We start from the raw sequence: 17,538 nt of genomic DNA, 5'->3' as shown, positions 1-17,538 counted from the left end.
ATGATGTTTGCATGTGTGAAATTTTAGGGTCAAAAACCCCCTCTAACAGAGTTGTAATACATTGTGCTCAGCAGGGGTTAACTAGTTTCTTTACTTTTTTTAAATTTGGAAAAGGTTTATGTAAGGTTGACACTTTAGAAGAATTAAGGTGCACACCAAAAATATCTTGAAAATGGTTGTTTCGATATTGGAAAAACATCTGATCGATCATCTCAACAAACAAGATGTCAAAGAAAGATTTCAAGTCCAAATATTGTAATATTATGATACATTATTTGGACCGTTAGTTTTCAAGATTTTCATGTGATTATAGGTCAGCTTGATTTGAACCATTTTTTGAGTTTAAAATTTTATAATTAGAGATGAAAATAAATTCTTGTGCCAACTTAAGAATTTTCGACACCAAAATTACACCTTATTATAAAGTTTATATTATATTTTATTACAAAATTTGGAAGTGTGCGTTGTGTTGATTGTTAAAGGATTCAAACCACACCCTTAAATTTTTAATATGAAAAAAGTTTATATAAGGATGCATCTTTATTTTTAAAAGTAAGTTTGCATTAGCCTATACCATTCATTTTATTTGATAGATGCATATTTGATATTGTATCAAAAGACATGTTATTATTTAATATTTTTTTAAAAGATATATCAAATTTACACTGTTCAACTAAAATAAATAGTGTGTAACACTACAACTCCACTTCTATAAATAAAATTGCATCTTTATACAAATAATACTTTTTTAATATTTATATCCCTAATAATTACACTATCTAGGTAATTTATAACCCTTAAGTTAATGAGTTGGATGGTGAAGGGTAAAGTTAAACTAGTGCGCTAGTCAATGAGACCCATTTCCCCTCATCATTAGCCAACACAATGATGACATGGCACGCACCCTCTTCAGTAGTTTCTTATTGGGCTTGGTGGCCACGATGACCATGATAAACGGTCCGGATCAAATGAAATGCACAATGCTAGAATCAAGACCGCTCAATCCACAAGAGATTGAAACCACACAAATCCTTTTACTCTCATCTGTATTTAGTTTCACAGCATATATATATATATATATATAACACCACACCCACTACCTAATCAACCACAAAGAGCCATGGATCGTTGCCGGCCTCATGCGCTCCTAGTAGCCCTCACAGTTGTGCTCCTCACTGCAAGACCCTCTCGGAGCATGTGCCCCGCCTGCACCGTGTTGTGTAGTGGTGCTCGCGGCCCTTGCGGCATCACCAACTACCGTGGCGCCTGGCAGGATGGAAAGTCATGCGTTGTCTCGAGGGTTGAGTACCCAAGCACCGAGGAAGAGCTCGTCGCCGCTGTCGCCAACGCGGTGCGCGAGGGCCGCCCCATCAAGCTCATGGGCCCCATGTCCCACACTGCCAATCGCTTCCCGTGCCCTGGTGGCGACAAGTCCGGCGTGCTCATTAATACCAGGCATGGCTCAAAAAACTTTCAAACAGTTGGTTACATGATTTATGTGTTAGCTACATTTGTTTAACTGAAACTAAATATATGATATTGTTGATAGCTCACTGACCGTCGTCTAATTAAATATCAGATGATCGGTTCTAAAACTATGTGTTTGGCGACAATTGAAGGCATACCCTTATTTATAACATGATTACAATCATGCCTGGTAGATGGCACAACCATGTAAAGTGCATTTTAGGAGCTTTTTTGTTAGACATGATGCCTGTTATATTACGGTATAAACTGTATAATACCCCGTTGTAATGGGGCTCAAAAACTCGAAACGGATCAGATGCAACATCCGTTATAACACCTGTTATGTCTCTTTCTTTAATATTAATTATGTCTAATATCGTTTGAAAATATCCTGAGAGTCTAATCAAATTTAATTTCTAAGGCATGTCCCATTATATCCGTTATATCTACTGCTTTTTTGAATAACGCTTATGATAACATCCTCTTAAGGAATTCAATCTCACTGTAACGGCCGCTATAGATCCGTACCTGTCACGACCGTTATAACGAATCCCCAAACTTTGTAGCAGGGACCTCAACTCGTTCGTATCCATCGACCAAGCCGAGCTCATGGTCACAGCTGACGCAGGTGTTAAAGTGCGTGACCTCGCAGCGAGGCTCGCGAGCTCGGGCCTCACGCTCACGCAAACACCCTATTTCGACGCCGTCACGATCGGGGGAGTCATCAGCATGGGTGCGCATGGGAGCGGGCTCAGGGGCGGGGGCGGGGCAGTGCATGAATACATAGTCCGGTTGCGCATGGTGGTTGCTGCACCACCAAACAATGGGTTTGCTAAGGTGGTGGAATTGGGTGGTGATGATGAAAGTAGGCACTTGTTCGATGCAGCTAGGGTTTCAATTGGCACTCTTGGGGCCATATCAAGAGTAACATTGAGGGTGGAGAGGATGTTCAAGAGGCAAGTGTTTTTAAGTGTTAAAGGGGATGAAGACTTGGAAGATACTCTGGTGGAGCATGGTAAGGAGCATGAGTTTGGCGATATAACATGGTACCCATCACTAGGTAAGGTGGTGTATCGGATCGACGATCGTGTGTCTAACAGCATGCCTGGACATGGGAGAAAAATGGAGATGGCTTTCAGGCCTCAGACTGTTGACTCCATTGTCAAAAGACGACTTCAAGGTTCTATTGTTTTTATTCTAATCTAAATCTCATTTGTGTATATCATTAAAATGATTTAAACATCTCAAAAAAAAAAGAAAAATCCATCAAAATACAAATAAACTATTTAATATTCTATCCTTACAATTATTCTAACTCATAATTATTTGTTTTTATCGAGATTTAAAAAATCAATAATCCAGATCGCAAATCCCCAATCGGGATCAGATTTCACACTAGCCGTTCTAGATCCTTTCATATATCGGATTCATCCAACCCCCTATTGCATGAAGTTTCAAAATTTTCAACCAAAGGGTAAGGGCCCAAATCCCCATTGACTTCCCACTTTTTGAGAATGGCCTCAAGCCTTGATGGTAGTATTGTTGAGTCTTATGGTGAAGTATATAACTCCATTCCCACCAAAAAGTAGGGGCCTAAATACCTACTAACTTACCACTTTTAGGAAAAGAGCCTGGGCTTAATTGGTTAACGCTTGATGATATACAACGCTACGTCCTAAACTCAATTCTTACCAAGGGTAAGGGCTCTCTCCCCAATGACTCACCTTCGAGAAAAAAAAAAAAAGGGCAATGACCCACCCCATATTTCTCCATGGATGAAAAGTTGCGTCCTCCCCACCTAAGTGTAAAACCTTGTATTAGGACTTTTTATATAGGCAATTTAAAATTAAATCAAACGATATGGGTAACGTGTTAAATTATTGATCTCTCAGGAGTAATTTGATCAGTTTACCAAAAAAAACAATGGTGTGGTCAAATCAACCAACTTATCCACAATGTGTTTACCATTCAATATTATTTCAGTTTGAGTTTCTCCTCAACTACCCTGTTAACAGTATCAAAATGTCCATCTACTAAGTTTGGAACCTTAAACGGATAAGGGTATTCTGATAAATGACTGGGACCCAACTATAAAAATGCCCTTTGATGCTTTGGGTTCCGAACCCGGAATAAGAGAGTTTGATAAGAATGCCAAAATATGAAAATGCCCTTGTAGATTATGGAGAAGTGTTTTGTACTAACCCACTATTAATAGGGATGAGCTGTTTCTCTTCTATTAATATTTGAAAAATGCTACCAAATATGTTTTTTCTAGATCAATAAAGATCATGTGGAGATCTTCTCTTAATAAAAATAGCAGAGCATCCACCCTAAGTTTTACTTATTGAGGCCCATATTGAGGCAATACATATTAGCTAATATCTCTGTCAGTGTGTGTTGGCGCAGAGGAGCAGATCCAAGCTAGCAGAGACTCCAGACAGCTCTGCAATATCTCCAAAAACCAATTTCACCAGGGAATCCATGCTGGTGCAGGGTTTCTCAACGACGGAAAGTCCTTCCATGGCTTCCCGGTGGTCGGGTTCAATAACATGATGCAATCCTCCTCCGCCTGCCAAGCTTGCGACCAACATTGCAACAATGACGATGGACAACTCTCCGGTGATGATCAAGTCTGTGCTTGGGACCCACGGATCAATGGTAGCTTCTACTTCCATTCCTCGATTGCAGTGCCTCTGAGGCATGCCGCCTCCGCCATCGGTGACATAAAACGCCTTGCCATCACCAATCCTAACACGCTTTGCGCCGTAGATTTCTATGGCGGATTGCTCATGCGCTTCCTCAAAAAGTCCCAGGCTCATTTAGGCAACAAAGAGGACGCCATCCACATGGAGTTCTTCTATTACAGGTCTCTTCATCATCCCTTCACAAGCGTGTTTGGATGGATGGCTAAACATGACTATAAGTACGGGTGGCAACAGGCCAGGCCTTGCCCAGGCCACCCTTAGCTCTAGTCCGGTATGGCTTTGACCTGGCTAAAGAGGCTCTGGCCCTATCAAGACCCGGCCGGACCAAATAGAATAAAAGAAAAATCTAAAGGAAAAATAAGCCGGTTAAGGCTAAATGAAGTCAGCCCTATTACAGTCCTGGCCCAGGCCTTGGCCGTCGTACCCTTGGGCTGTTATATCCCAGCCCTCAGGCTACATTTTGTAGCCCAAGCCCTAGTTTTTTAGGGCCAGACAGAACAGGGCAGGCTACCCGGTGCACTGCCACCCTAACTATAAGCATTATTTTAATATAGTGCGGAACATATACACGTTTATTCAAAGGGCTAAAAAATGCAATTTAGGACAAAATAGGAAAACATGTTTTGCCTTGGTTCACACCTATTCAATCAATTCAAACTTGCCTTTAGCCTGATTGGCATAAACAAACCATGTTAGGCAGGGAATGGTTTCAAGATGGTGGTGTATCACCGCTTGAGTCTGAGTTAAGTGTCTAGGTTTTCATTCCCACTAGATTGTGGTATAACACTGCCTGATTTTCAGCTATGTGTATATGTTATCATTGCCACTGACGCATTTAGAAACCACTAACTATTTGTAAAAATGGAGTGTGTATTCCCAAAAATAAAAAACAAGCTAATCCACCTTATTTTGTTTTTTTGGCTTGATTTTATATTAATGAAAATGGGAAGGGGGCCGACTTTCCCTTTCGATTACCCAAAAAATAAACTAACTTCTTTTATTTCCCTGACTACAGCTCTCGTCGGCCCGAGGAGCCGCGATGGAATGAGCACATAATGGAAGAAATGGAGCAAATACTGCTGTTCAAGTACAGTGGAAGGCCTCATTGGGCTAAGAACAGGGTCTATGCTTTCAAGGGAGTCACAGAGAAGGTAGCAGACTGGGGGCAATTTGTTAAGGTGAAGAAGGAGATGGACTCTTTGGGCTTCTTCTCGAGTGCTTGGTCTGATACGGTGCTGGGGCTGGGGAGCATCGGCCGGGTTGAGAGAAGGCGCCCTCGGTGTGCTCTCGATGGGCTTTGTGTGTGCGAGAGTGACCTCGATTGTGCACCGGAGGCGGGCCTTGTGTGTGCAAATGGTACTGTATGGAGTCGTGCCCGAGTTTGCCGGCCGTCGAAAATTTAACTAAAAGAGGTGTCACTAAGTGAGGCTCTTGTTTCTTCATGCTTCACTTACCTAGTGTTTGCAATGTCGATGTCTGCAACCTGTTTGTTGTTCTGCGGAACCCGAAAGTAATTTGGAGTTCTTTTGCTTGTTCCTTTTTTGGGTAAATTTTTTTTTTTTTTTGTTTTTTTGAAGAATTTGTAGTTATTTTTGGGGTGAACAATCTACCCGAATAATAATTACATGTTTTGCTTGCACTCTATGGTAATTACTAGCGGAATGTATACAACAAGAACATTTATTTATGGTGTATGTTGGTCACAATCATAATCATATATGACTGTCAAAATAAAAAATTTGTTTGATTAAGGTATATCACAAACTTTGAAAATATCTATTTATAACTTTAAGCCCAAGCAATCTTATTTACTTTTGTAGAAAGTTGGTTGCAAGCACCTCTAGCTATCAAAGTCATCAAATAAAACATTTGATTGGGGTGTCACAAGCTTCGAAAACTTCTATTCAAAACATTAGGCAAATTGATGGTATGCCTCCCATTTTCACATTCAGCTTCTTTATACTAAAAGTAAATAAACTTTGTATAGGTTTTTGTTTAGGGTGCGGTTTGTATAAGGTTGGGACCTTAAACCATCTAATTAAGGCATACCTCCAAATTTTATCATAATATGTAATTTTGGTGTAAAAAATTCTTAAAATTATCTCAAAATCTATTTTCATGCCTAATTATAAAATTTTAAACTTTGAAAGCGAATAAAATTAAGCAGATCTATAAACATATGAAAATCTTGAAAATGGACGGTGCAAATAATGTGTTACAATATACATTATTTTTAGGACTCAAAATCTGTTTTTTTTTCATATTCATACATCTCGATGTCATGATGATCAATTAGAGGGTTTTTTAACATTAAAACGACATTTTTCGATAGAGTATTGAGGTGCATATTTAATTATACATTTTAAAGTTGCAACTTTATATAAACTTTTGCCTTTTGTTTAGTAACAACTATTAAAAATAGCAATACAACATGCTATGTAGGCCTAAACAAACTAATCACTTTTATAAAAATGGCATTGCTCCATCCGAGCAGCCAATGATGTTGCTAACATCGTGTTATATGAAGAAAAACAATACAACATGCAAGAAGACCCTTGATCGCCAACATTTAAGAAGTTTTTTAAAAAATATTTTTTATTTTTTTTTAAAGATTTGTTAAAAAATAATTTTTGAGGAAATTTTTTGTAAATTTTCCTTGAATATTAAGGAATTTAAAAAATGTTTATGATAGTCTATATTTTATGTTAACGTTGTACTTTGTCAAAGTGTGTTTAGTAACTTAATTTTATCTCTTTTTTATATGGAAAAAGTTTATATAAAGATGCAATCTTATAATGTAGAACTACAGATGCACTTCAAAACCTTATAATTCTTTGTATATATAGGTTTGTGCTATGCTTTGAGCCCCTATACTTTTTCAGTTCTTACTATATTATATATTAAAATATATTTGAATAAAAATTTACTAAAATATTTTTATAAATTTTAGGGGTATTTCTCGCTAGCTATTTTATTTCTTTCCAATCATTCTTTTTATATTTTTAACAGGTGCATAATGTGAAAACTACAAACATCCAAGACTTGGGTTGGGAATTTATTAAAATATCCAGATGGATTATTTAATATTTTTTCAATTTGCAACTCTTTCAACTCAAGATTATATATTTATGTGTGTATTTTAAAATTAAATAAAAATATATGGGTAAAGTGTTAAATTGTTCATCTCTTCTTATAGGTTCTTTGATAAATTTCAATTCAAAGCCCTTGTCTCTGAGGTGGAGTTTCCATCCCCACATATGTGTGTTAGATATTGGACGGGCTTGATTAGAATCAACATGAATTGATGATTCAAATAAATATTAAAAAATAAAAAATAGAATATAAAGTTGATGATTCAAATAAATATTAAAATAAAAACACAATATGAATTATACATTGACCGAATCAATCCAAATGATTGATCCAAACAAATATTAAAAATAAAAAATCAATCCAACTCGATGATACAAAATTACAAACAAATATTAAAACTAAAATATAAAATATGAAGCGAGACCGAAATGTAAAATATAAATTTCAAAATTCTGTGAAAGGTCATGAAGTATAAAGGATTTTCCAAAATCTGTCCTATTTGTATGCCATTTTTACCTCTTCACATTGCATTACTCTGTAGTCTGCGCATTTAACCAGAGAAGACACACAGAGAAGGGGGAGATTTTTGTGCGGGAAAATGAAGGGCCAGTGGTCTCTCTGGACTAAGATGCTCTGTCATCACGTAGTTAACAAATCTTCGCAAATGTCTCCCTCAATATGTTCAAGATTAGGGTTCCAAACCTGCGATCATCGTTTTCCAGACTGGAACTGGGCATCATTTTACTCCTCAATGGAAAAGCCTCTGCGTTTATATTCAACAGGTATTCAGAGATCACTTAACTTAGAATATCAATACATGTTTTCCTTTCAATTGAGTTCTTCTCGAATAGGTTTCGCCATTGATTGTATTGAACAACAAGTAGGTATTCTACTGTATAACAATCCAAACTGGTAAAAACTTTGCAATAGGATTACATGAATGTAATTTGAACTGGTCCGAATGTAAACCCTGGTTTTTTTTAAAATTTTGTTTTGCTTAAACCCTAGTTTTTTTTAAAAAAAATTTATTTATGCTCTTGATTCCGTAAATCTGGATAGACAGTTCAACTGTTCGGGACTCGCCTAAGTCCACTTAGACTCGGGAGAGTTTCTTGTACAACTCCGGGCATATAATTTTTTAAAAAAAAAAAATCTATTTTTTAAATTGTAGAAATGTTGTATAATTATTATTTTTTATATGATTTTGATGTTTTTGGCAAATATTGGTGAGTGTTTTGTGCCATAATCCTTTTTCTTTTTCTTTTTCTTTTTTTTTTCTATTTTTTGAATTTTAAAATGTCCCAAATTGTAAATAAGTTTTTTTTAATTCCATTTTTTGTACTTTAAAAAAGCTAATTTTAACTTTTTAAAGTTGTTATTGATTTTATTTTACTTTATCTACCTTTTTTTTGTTTTTTCAGATATTTTTTATTTTTTTTAGGGCCTTTTGGCCCTGTGCAGGAGTTCACCAAGCTGAGTTTCAGAAACTATCATAGTTGAGTTAAATTTTATGCTCTCTTCTAATAAATATTTAGATAGGTAGTTGTTCCTGACTGTCTTAATTTTTTCACCAATATATATATATATATATATATATTTATTTATTTATTTATGGGAAAAGTTTATATAAGGTTGCAACCTTAAAATATAGAATTGCATATGCACCTCAAAAATATATCGGAAAGACTGTTTTAATGTTGAAAAACCCTCTATTTGATCATCTCGACATCGAGATGTATGAATATAAAAAAAAAAAAATTTTTGAGTCTCAGAAATGGTGCATCTTCCAATACATTATCTAGACCGTCCATTTTCAATATTTTCATATGTCTATAGATCTCTTTGATTTTAACCATTTTTAGAGTTTAAAATTTTCTAATTAGATATGAAAATAGATTTTAAGATAATCCTAAGAATTTTTTACAACAAAATTACATGTTATGATAACATTTGGAGGTGCGCCTTAATTGGATTGTTTAAGGTTGCAACCTTATAGAAACCGCACCCTATATATATATATATATATATATATATATATATATATATATAGTAATGATCCTATGAGACCCTCCCACACCCATGTGTGTAGGACCTTAAAGGATCACCATTAAATTTGGCACAGATCTCTAGAAAAGTCAAATCCCACACCCATGTGATAACTTTTCTAGAGATCTGTGATAAATTTAATGATGATCCTTTAGGGTCCTATATACATGGGTGTGGGAGGGTTTCATAGGATCATTACTCATATATATATATATATATATGGGTTATGTTAGGATGTTCACACTTTAGAGCATTTTATAATTGTGGTCAACAAACTTTGGACACTTTATATCCTTGTTTGTATATATATATTTGTGCTGTTGAAATGCTTTGAGTTTTGAATGAGACAGTTTTCATGAAATTAAGGGAATTTGAACAGGTCTCCATTATTTAATTCATATTCAGAACATATTAAGGGTTCACAGCATAATTATTCTGAAATTCCAGATTTGGAGCCTCAATTATCATCAGACCTCATCAGAATTATGGAGCAAAGACTGTCCGCTATAGAATATCGAAATGCCTACCTTCAAGATATAATTGCCAAGGTAACCAACCTAATGATTCATTTATTGAATATGGCAATTATTTTGGTTTTCTTTGGTTAATGGTTGTCTCTTCTTCTGCTTTATTTAAAAGACACTTTCCCTAAGTAAGTTCTTCTAATGTCATTGACCTGTATGGGTGTTTAATTCATCTTTTATGTTGTTCCTTCTTAAGAGTTTTGGGTTCCAAATAAAAAAGAATAGGAATAGACTTTTATATGCAACCATGGTAGTCTTAGGTAACCTAAATTGCTTTGCTTTCTTCCAAATTCTACATCAGTGTTTCAAGAGTCAACCGAGTCTAGGCACAAAAGAAAACCCTAAAAATATTTAAAAAAAGTAAAAAAAATCACAAAAGATATGGAAAATACCATTATGTTATTTAGAGATATGTTTTTAGATGATTTGGATGGTCTTTAAGATGATTTGGGAACTTTCTTATTTATTTATTTTCTTTTTCTTGTTATTGTTTTGAAGTATTCAAGGTATAAATCAAAATATTCAATAATCCATCTTTTGTGGATTTTTTTTCAATTTCTTTAGTATTCTAATGATTTCTGTTACCTCTTTCAACTTCTTTAATATTCTAATATTCTAACTTTGTTTTTTTTATTACGTTATTGGCGTTGTTCATACCTTGGCCTAGTCCACTCGGACTCGGCCGACTTACTTGCCTAGTCCTAGGGCCAAGTACCTTAGCCCAGGTGAGCTTTAAAACACTGGGCTATATTATGCTCTTTCGTAAGGAGAGACAGGGAATGTCTCATTAGTTATAGAATGTCAGGAAATGAAGATTAATTTGTTCAATTCCATCAATGGCAAAAAGGGTTGGGATAAAGTGTCTGGGTTGAGAGGGAGATGCTTTAACCTTAGAAAGTAGTCAGGTACCAAGTCAAAAGGGTACTCTTACTGACTTAGATATAACTGTGAGGCTTCTAGTTCTACCAATTAGGCAAATCCATTCATGCAGTCGATAGAAACCAATAAGACGTATAGCCCAATTCATAGTGGGTGGAAACATGGGTATCTTTGCCAGCGTCTCACTGTTCACCTGTATCCATCAATCTAATTATACATATGGTTACATACATGTGAGGGTTGGCGAATTATACTTAGAAACATATATTTAATTTGATAGATTCATACACATTTATATATATGCATACATATTTATATATATTTATACATATATTATTCTAAGTAGCTTTTGATGAGGTCTAATATAGCGTGGAAGGTGTAACTGATACACTTGTTTATAATTCCATCATGAATTCCTTCACTTGTTTTGTCTAGATTCATTGTTGGAGGGGACTCATATGGGGTGCACATTAGTTTTTTTTTTTTTAGATTAATTATTGAGATGAAGAGAGCGTGTGAGCAAAATTTTGGGTTATACAAATGCCACAAACATGGTTTTCTAGAAGTGTGGTTGCATTATACTATGATACAACCGTTGCATGAAAGCACTGCCCATATATATATAGGAAGATACTACAAAACGCCTATAGGTGAAAATGAACAGTGATTTCGCCTACCCTCATCACTGTCCAAAGTTCATCACATGGTCACGATTGTTTAGCAGTGTTTCATTTTTCATTTTTTTAATACAAATCATAATGACCTGAAATTTGGAGCGTGTGTTCATTAAAAATAGGCAAATCTACTAAAAATATCAAAAAAATATTTTACATGAAAACAATTGACCAAAATACCCCCAAAATGTTTCGGGGGTATTTTAGTCAATTTTTTTTGGGAATTATTTTTTTTATATTTTTATTAGGTGCGCCTCACTAAGATGTACACACACTTCAAATTTCAGATCATTCCGATTTGTAGAAAAAAAATTGAAACACTATCGGACAGTCGTGATCGTGCGATGAACTTTGGATGGTGATGAGGGTAGGCAAAATCACTGTTCATTTTCCCCTATAGGCGTTGGGATGAATTTTTCACATATATATATATATATATATATGTGTGTGTGTGTGTGTGTGTGTATATATATGCATATAAATATAGATATAGTATGAGACCGTTTACCTTTGTTACAAGGAGGTCATTAATACTCCTAGCCCTCTGATTTCAAATTGGACCACTTGGAGTGTGTCATGAAGTTCAAGAAAATTTGCTTTGAATTTTGAACCTAGTCAGTGACACACAACCAATCTGAAACTAATGAACAAGACTAATTGTGACCTGCTTATACCAAAAGTAAATAATCAGGAAAATATGCACTTGGTTCAGAGCAATTGCTAAGATAAAGGTATTGAGCATAGCTGATCTTGCCTTGTGCATCTTAGTTCTTGTGAAGGTGTCTCATTTAGTTGCTTCATAGTACATCTTTGATCTGAAATTCTAGGAAGGAGATTCTTAGCTAAATGTGGTTGAAATAATTTCAAATTTGTTAATAATTGTCACGTTTGCAATTTTGAAACTCATTGGTCATGTATAAACCACAGATTTTACCAAAGCTAAAAGGGAAACTACAGAGCCAAGTGGCTGAAGTAGGGGGAAATAAAATCCCTCAATATCCAAACAAGCAGTCTTTTCCTATGCCATCAAACAGTAGTTTACTGAAGCATATTTCCATTGTTGTGATGCTTTCAGTATAACTTGTAGTGATGTTAATTTGGGGATTCATGTTTCAAATGGGATCTTCATAGTTCTTCAGCATTTCATTTTCTTTTAAACTTTTACTCGGATTGGGTTTTATGCATTTTCCTTTTTTGAGATCTTTATATGTGATGCCTCCCTGTTTTCCTTTCTGTTAAATTTGGATGCTTACTTAAAGACAGCCAGAGGTCTCAGCAGGAGAGTTTTCAAGTGCCAACAAGGAGCTTAAGAAACTTGGGGGTTGTATGGACCTTATAAATGAATTAAGGGCAAAGCAGAAGGTAATAATTTATATTTGTTAGCCTTAGTTAGTGATTCTTGATTTGTTCCTATGAGTCATTATTCTGAAATAAACATCTGTGTATGCAAGGAAAAGTAATCATAAGCACATTGAATCGATACTGGAAAATTTTGATGCACCACAATGATTAATAATGGCTTGTTGTAGCATCGTGTTATGTATACTCAGTTTAATCATGGTTTCGTTTCATCTGCTGCAGCTTAGTTTGTTTCCTTGAAGTATCACAGTGTTGTTGAGTTAAACTAAAATAGCTGTGCCATTATTTGCTATGACATAGATAGCAAAAACATATAGTGCAATGTTTAGACAGTGGATTTATTCAAGGTTGTATTGTTGGTTTAGATGACTTTGTGGCTTTGTGACTAGCTAGAGGAATCAGCATGTTCTGAGGTTGTGAAACCTAGAACAGTGTTGAATAGTAAATGGGAAACTTTCTATGGACGGGGCAATTGTTTTCTACTGTCATAGCAGATTTATTAGTTGAATGGTGGTTCTTACACTGGCTACGACTCTTGACCATCTATTTGTGCACCCATCAAACACCCATCAGATCGATAATTTAAGAGCCCTTTAATCAGTTTTTATTTTTCTGGAGTAGATCACACGGTGAATCAAGATCTGTTTGCAAATTTTGGGATCCTAAAAATCCTCTTAACATACTTTTTGGGGCTTCCTTTGATTCTGTAGAAATGGGCGTCCATAGATAGCTTTTTCTAATAGTGGATCCTGCGGAAATTGAGATTCAAAGAATTTGCATCAAAAGTAGATCAAGGTTTTGGTGAATTCAGTTTCCCATGTCCACTCTAGATTCCAAACAATCACAAGAATTGCATCTTTTATGGTTGTTTGATGTTTTCTACTCTTTTATTTCTTTGTGAATTCTGGTTATGGAAGCTTTCTAAGTGGATAAGTTCATCTCCGTAGGAAATTCATAGTTTGAAATCATTAATGGATGAATGCCCTGATGATAAAGATATGCGTGAAATGGTAGTAGAGGAGTTAAATGAAGCAGTGGAAGAGGAAAAGAGGTTGCAACATCTCCTGCTCAAATCCTTGCTACCGAAGGATGGTGCTGATGAAAGGGATTGTATATTGGAGGTGAGAGCAGGTAATGTTATTATGAGATTCACTGCATATTTCAACTTGCATCAATTATTCAACTGCTACTCTTCTTTTCGATATTTTATTTATAAGCAGAAGTCCCTTTAATAGTTTTGTGAAGCTTACCGTTGTCCATACCCTTTGAATTTTTGTAGGGACTGGAGGTGAAGAAGCATCATTATTTGCCATGGATCTCTTCAAAATGTACATTACTTTATCTAAGTATCCTCAGCTTTGTATGTAGGGGTGTCACCTACTGAAATGGAGAGTTGGTTATTTTGATGTAGTCTGTGTTTTTAATGATAAATCGGAGTCAGGTATGAGAGATACTCACAAAAGAGGGGTTGGAGATTTGAAGTCGTAGATGTAATGGAATCTGATCTTAAAGGCTACAAGGTTTGACGTCGATCTCACATTTGGAATTCGTAGTGAGAATGGATATTACCAATATTTGTTGTAAGCAAGAAATTTTAAGTAACCCCTTGTATTTGATTTTTAGAAAAACCTGTTACATATTTCTATTTTACAGGAAGCTAGTGGAGCAATTTCAGGACCTGGAGCATATGGAAAACTTAAATTTGAGAGTGGCATCCATAGAGTGCAGGTATCCTCATCACTAGCCTTTTATTGATGTTCAAGTTTGACTTTCTATGTTCCCAGTTTTCATTGATCTGACCTTTTTATTATTGTTTCATTTATATTCTCCTAATTGGCAGCGGGTTCCAGTAACCGAAAAATCTGGAAGGGTGCATACCAGTGCTGTCTCTGTTGCTATCCTCCCTCAGGCTGATGAGGTGCTATATATCTGTCTTTTTTGAAGGTCCTTAGTAATGTAATAGGTTGTTTGTTGGTGAACAACTCATTTCATCTTGGATAAAGAAGTCCCAAAATCCAAAATTCTAGATCTTTTACACTAATGTATTATATTATGTTCTTTTGCTGTTCAACATTTGCTCCATGGTCTATCAATGCGAAATTGCCACTTCCGCATTTGTTGTGTGTTGAGGTTTACACTGTTTGTGTTTATGTTTCTATCTGGAAACTAGTTGGTGTTCTTGTTGAGGTCTTATACAGCATTCACCCTTATCTCTCTCTCTCTCTCTCTCTCTCTCTCTCTCTCTCCACATGCATATGCAGGTGGATGTACAGCTGTGTAATGAGGATTTGAGAATTGATACTTACAGATCTGGTGGATCAGGGGGTCAGCATGCAAATACGACTAATAGTGCTGTTCGTGTAACTCACATTCCTACGGGAATAATGGTGTCAATTCAAGATGAACGATCACAACATATGGTAAGAACGATAATCATCCATCTTGTGCAATTTCCAAGCATTTGCTTTTGTGAAATAGTACCAAACAGTTTCTGGCATTAGAATCTAGGTTGAGTCAAGACGTGTGTTATTTCATGTTAATTAGGTCTCCTTCTTTTTGTCTTGGTACCCCTTTTTCCTCATGATATCTCCTTGGATCTTTCATTTTGGACTCATTTCCAGTGATGATCGGACTATTCTTCCACAAATATGTTACTTGCTTCCATTTACATTACCATTTTGTGTGCTCCCATTCCTTGTGAGTTGGTTAAAATATGCTAAAAGCAAGTTTGAGGATGAGTAGCATCTGATCATTTAATGTTAGACTAGATTTGCTACTGCTTTGCAAAAAATGGTGGCTGCTGAGTTTTGGTATTAAAATATTGGATCCATCATCAATGTCACAGGGGTTAATCCAAATTATTGATCCATAATGAAAGAACAGCCTCCAAATGGTCATTACTTTGTGAAGATCAATTATTCATTCATTTAGTAATGATTTTGAAAATTGGGGGCACTTCTTCATTTTCTGTTGAAAAGGGGCTCTTTTGACACTTCAGAGAAGGATCAGAGTTTGAGATACTTTCCCCTTCCAGTTCAACTGAAACCAAATCCACGAAGATTGTATTTATGTGTAGTTTACTTTCCTTAGGTGGATTACACCATAATCTAGAAATACACATTGAAAAGCAGTGTTCATTGCTCCCAGTCCCAAAGTGTTCTACAAATTCTAGCTCAAAGTAACAAGAGTTATTGACTTGGTCTGGACTCTAGAGCCACTGAGTTTAGTTATGTACGATACCCTTGGGTTTAGTTATGATATCCTTATCTTCTAGCCTTTTACGTTCTTCTTTTGAAATTAAATTTCTTTTTTGGATTTCTTGGGTGCCTTCCACAGAACAAGGCCAAAGCACTGAAAGTTCTATGCGCAAAACTATATGAGATGGAGAGGACTAGAATTCAAACAAGCCGCTCAATACTTCGATCAGAGCAGGTAAGCAAACTTCCCTTCTTCATGGATGCCCAGTGAAGTTCCAAACAAAGAAATGGTTATAACAGCCGTTTTAACACTTACAAGAAATAACATTGCCATTATGGCAGTCATAACGACAATGGTGGTTAGCCGGTTTTACCACATAATGTTTTTCAATATTACCTCTATTTTCTATTTTTTTGAATCAATAGTGTGCGCTCTGAAGTTTCATGGACCTTTAGAATCTATCTCCTCCCTAATGTTTTTTTAAAAAAATAAATCAGGTATGGATAGATGGATAGTTTAGATTTTTTTCCCTCTTTTTTTTGTATATTTTGCAGATAGGTAGTGGGGATAGATCAGAGCGCATTCGCACTTATAACTTTCCTCAAGGGCGTGTGACTGATCATAGGGCTGGGATCACCTATCACTCCATAGACGATGTTATGGAAGGGGAGAGTTTGGATATTTTCATCGATGCTCTTCTGTTGAAGCAGGAGATGGATGCAATATCTTCATTCAGTTCATTATAATAGTAGGACAATTATAACTGTGTTTATATTTTTTTATTTTAACTAGCTTTTTCAGCACTTAAAAGTAAAATAGGGACTATTGGCTTTCTACATTGATTACATTTTAGTCAAAAAAAAAAAAGGACCAAATTTTAGCAGGATTTTGGCTTGAGAAAATTTTGGAGTATCAGCAGATAAAAAAGCAGTCTGTGGTAGTCTGCTAAAGTTTTGTAGAGCCCATATTATTGTGTGTTCCTTGAAAAGATAGCCACTTAACTTCATAGGAAAATGACCTCATTACTGGATGTTGAGATAATTTCATTTTAATTGTACTCTTTGTGTGTGTGTGCGCACGCACATGCACGTGCTTGTTCTTTCCCAATTTTTACAGCTGGATTTCTGCCACGGCAGGTACTTTGCAACTGTGTACACTAATATATATATATATATATATATATATATATATATATATAGAGAGAGAGAGAGAGAGAGGTTGAAATGTAATTTTAGAAAGAGAGAGAAGGGTTGAAAGAGAGTTCAGCTTCTTGAAACGTAATTTTTGTTTGGAGTATCTAAGATATATATATATATATATAGAAAAGATGGGATTAGTGAATATATGAACCCAACGGTCTATATTGAATCTGGACCGATCTGACGATCACAGATGTTTAGTAGTGTTTGAATTTTAGTTTTTTTTTTTACAAATCCAAATCACTTGAAATTTTAAGCACGTGTTCATAAAAAATAGGTAAATTTTAGAAAAATATCAGAAAAATATTTTATATGAAATAAATTGATCAAAATATTTTTGAAAAGTTTTGAGGGGTATTTTAGTTTTTTTATTTTTTACTAATAAATTTTTTTT

At 35.4% G+C, this 17,538-nt stretch overlaps 2 protein-coding genes across 20 annotated transcripts; both read left to right on the top strand.

Moving 5' to 3' along the window:
- Positions 1 to 1,106: 1,106 nt before the first annotated feature.
- LOC18430107 (putative truncated L-gulonolactone oxidase 7, mitochondrial) lies at positions 1,107 to 5,811 on the top strand. Of its 3 annotated transcripts, none has more exons than XM_011623558.3 (4): positions 1,107 to 1,455; positions 2,037 to 2,647; positions 3,874 to 4,333; positions 5,188 to 5,811. In XM_011623558.3, exons 1-4 carry the CDS (start codon positions 1,121 to 1,123, stop codon positions 5,573 to 5,575), a joined length of 1,794 nt encoding a protein of 597 aa, XP_011621860.1. In that variant the 5' UTR covers positions 1,107 to 1,120; the 3' UTR covers positions 5,576 to 5,811. The 3 variants fall into 3 exon arrangements, with proteins under 3 accessions (XP_011621860.1, XP_020520578.1, XP_088715861.1); XM_020664919.2 differs by having other exon boundaries at positions 3,859 to 4,333; XM_088859735.1 differs by lacking the exon at positions 2,037 to 2,647.
- Positions 5,812 to 7,468: 1,657 nt separating this feature from the next.
- On the top strand, positions 7,469 to 17,052 carry LOC18430109 (Peptide chain release factor 1). Of its 17 annotated transcripts, none has more exons than XM_088859727.1 (11): positions 7,469 to 8,047; positions 9,759 to 9,859; positions 12,648 to 12,750; positions 13,695 to 13,878; positions 14,027 to 14,075; positions 14,189 to 14,267; positions 14,401 to 14,475; positions 14,588 to 14,665; positions 15,009 to 15,167; positions 16,084 to 16,179; positions 16,500 to 17,052. In XM_088859727.1, exons 3-11 carry the CDS (start codon positions 12,715 to 12,717, stop codon positions 16,689 to 16,691), a joined length of 948 nt encoding a protein of 315 aa, XP_088715853.1. In that variant the 5' UTR covers positions 7,469 to 8,047; positions 9,759 to 9,859; positions 12,648 to 12,714; the 3' UTR covers positions 16,692 to 17,052. The 17 variants fall into 17 exon arrangements, 9 of the variants coding, with proteins under 9 accessions (XP_088715853.1, XP_006840334.4, XP_088715855.1 ...); XR_016050303.1 differs by having other exon boundaries at positions 7,475 to 8,047; positions 12,652 to 12,750; positions 13,695 to 13,868; positions 14,159 to 14,267; XR_002280286.2 differs by having other exon boundaries at positions 7,475 to 8,047; positions 12,652 to 12,750; positions 15,070 to 15,167.
- The last annotated feature ends 486 nt before the right edge of the window (positions 17,053 to 17,538 follow it).

The sequence above is a fragment of the Amborella trichopoda genome, chromosome 2 (assembly GCF_054954075.1).
Source record: "Amborella trichopoda isolate Santa Cruz 75 chromosome 2, AtrichopodaSantaCruz75HAP2 v2.0, whole genome shotgun sequence".
Classification (NCBI taxonomy): Eukaryota; Viridiplantae; Streptophyta; class Magnoliopsida; order Amborellales; family Amborellaceae; genus Amborella; species Amborella trichopoda.
This window is presented reverse-complemented; position numbering and strand designations above follow the sequence as displayed.

Excerpts from the sequence above, each read along its gene's own strand:
- LOC18430107 (XM_020664919.2), top strand. The coding sequence starts at position 1,121 with ATGGATCGTTGCCGGCCTCATGCGCTCCTAGTAGCCCTCACAGTTGTG. Across the intron at positions 2,648-3,858 it reads TGTCAAAAGACGACTTCAAG|TGTGTGTTGGCGCAGAGGAG; the intron begins GTTCTATTGTTT and ends TATCTCTGTCAG. Across the intron at positions 4,334-5,187 it reads ATGGAGTTCTTCTATTACAG|CTCTCGTCGGCCCGAGGAGC; the intron begins GTCTCTTCATCA and ends CCCTGACTACAG.
- LOC18430109 (XM_006840271.4), top strand. The coding sequence starts at position 7,864 with ATGAAGGGCCAGTGGTCTCTCTGGACTAAGATGCTCTGTCATCACGTA. Across the intron at positions 12,751-13,694 it reads AATTAAGGGCAAAGCAGAAG|GAAATTCATAGTTTGAAATC; the intron begins GTAATAATTTAT and ends TCATCTCCGTAG. Across the intron at positions 15,168-16,083 it reads ATGAACGATCACAACATATG|AACAAGGCCAAAGCACTGAA; the intron begins GTAAGAACGATA and ends TGCCTTCCACAG.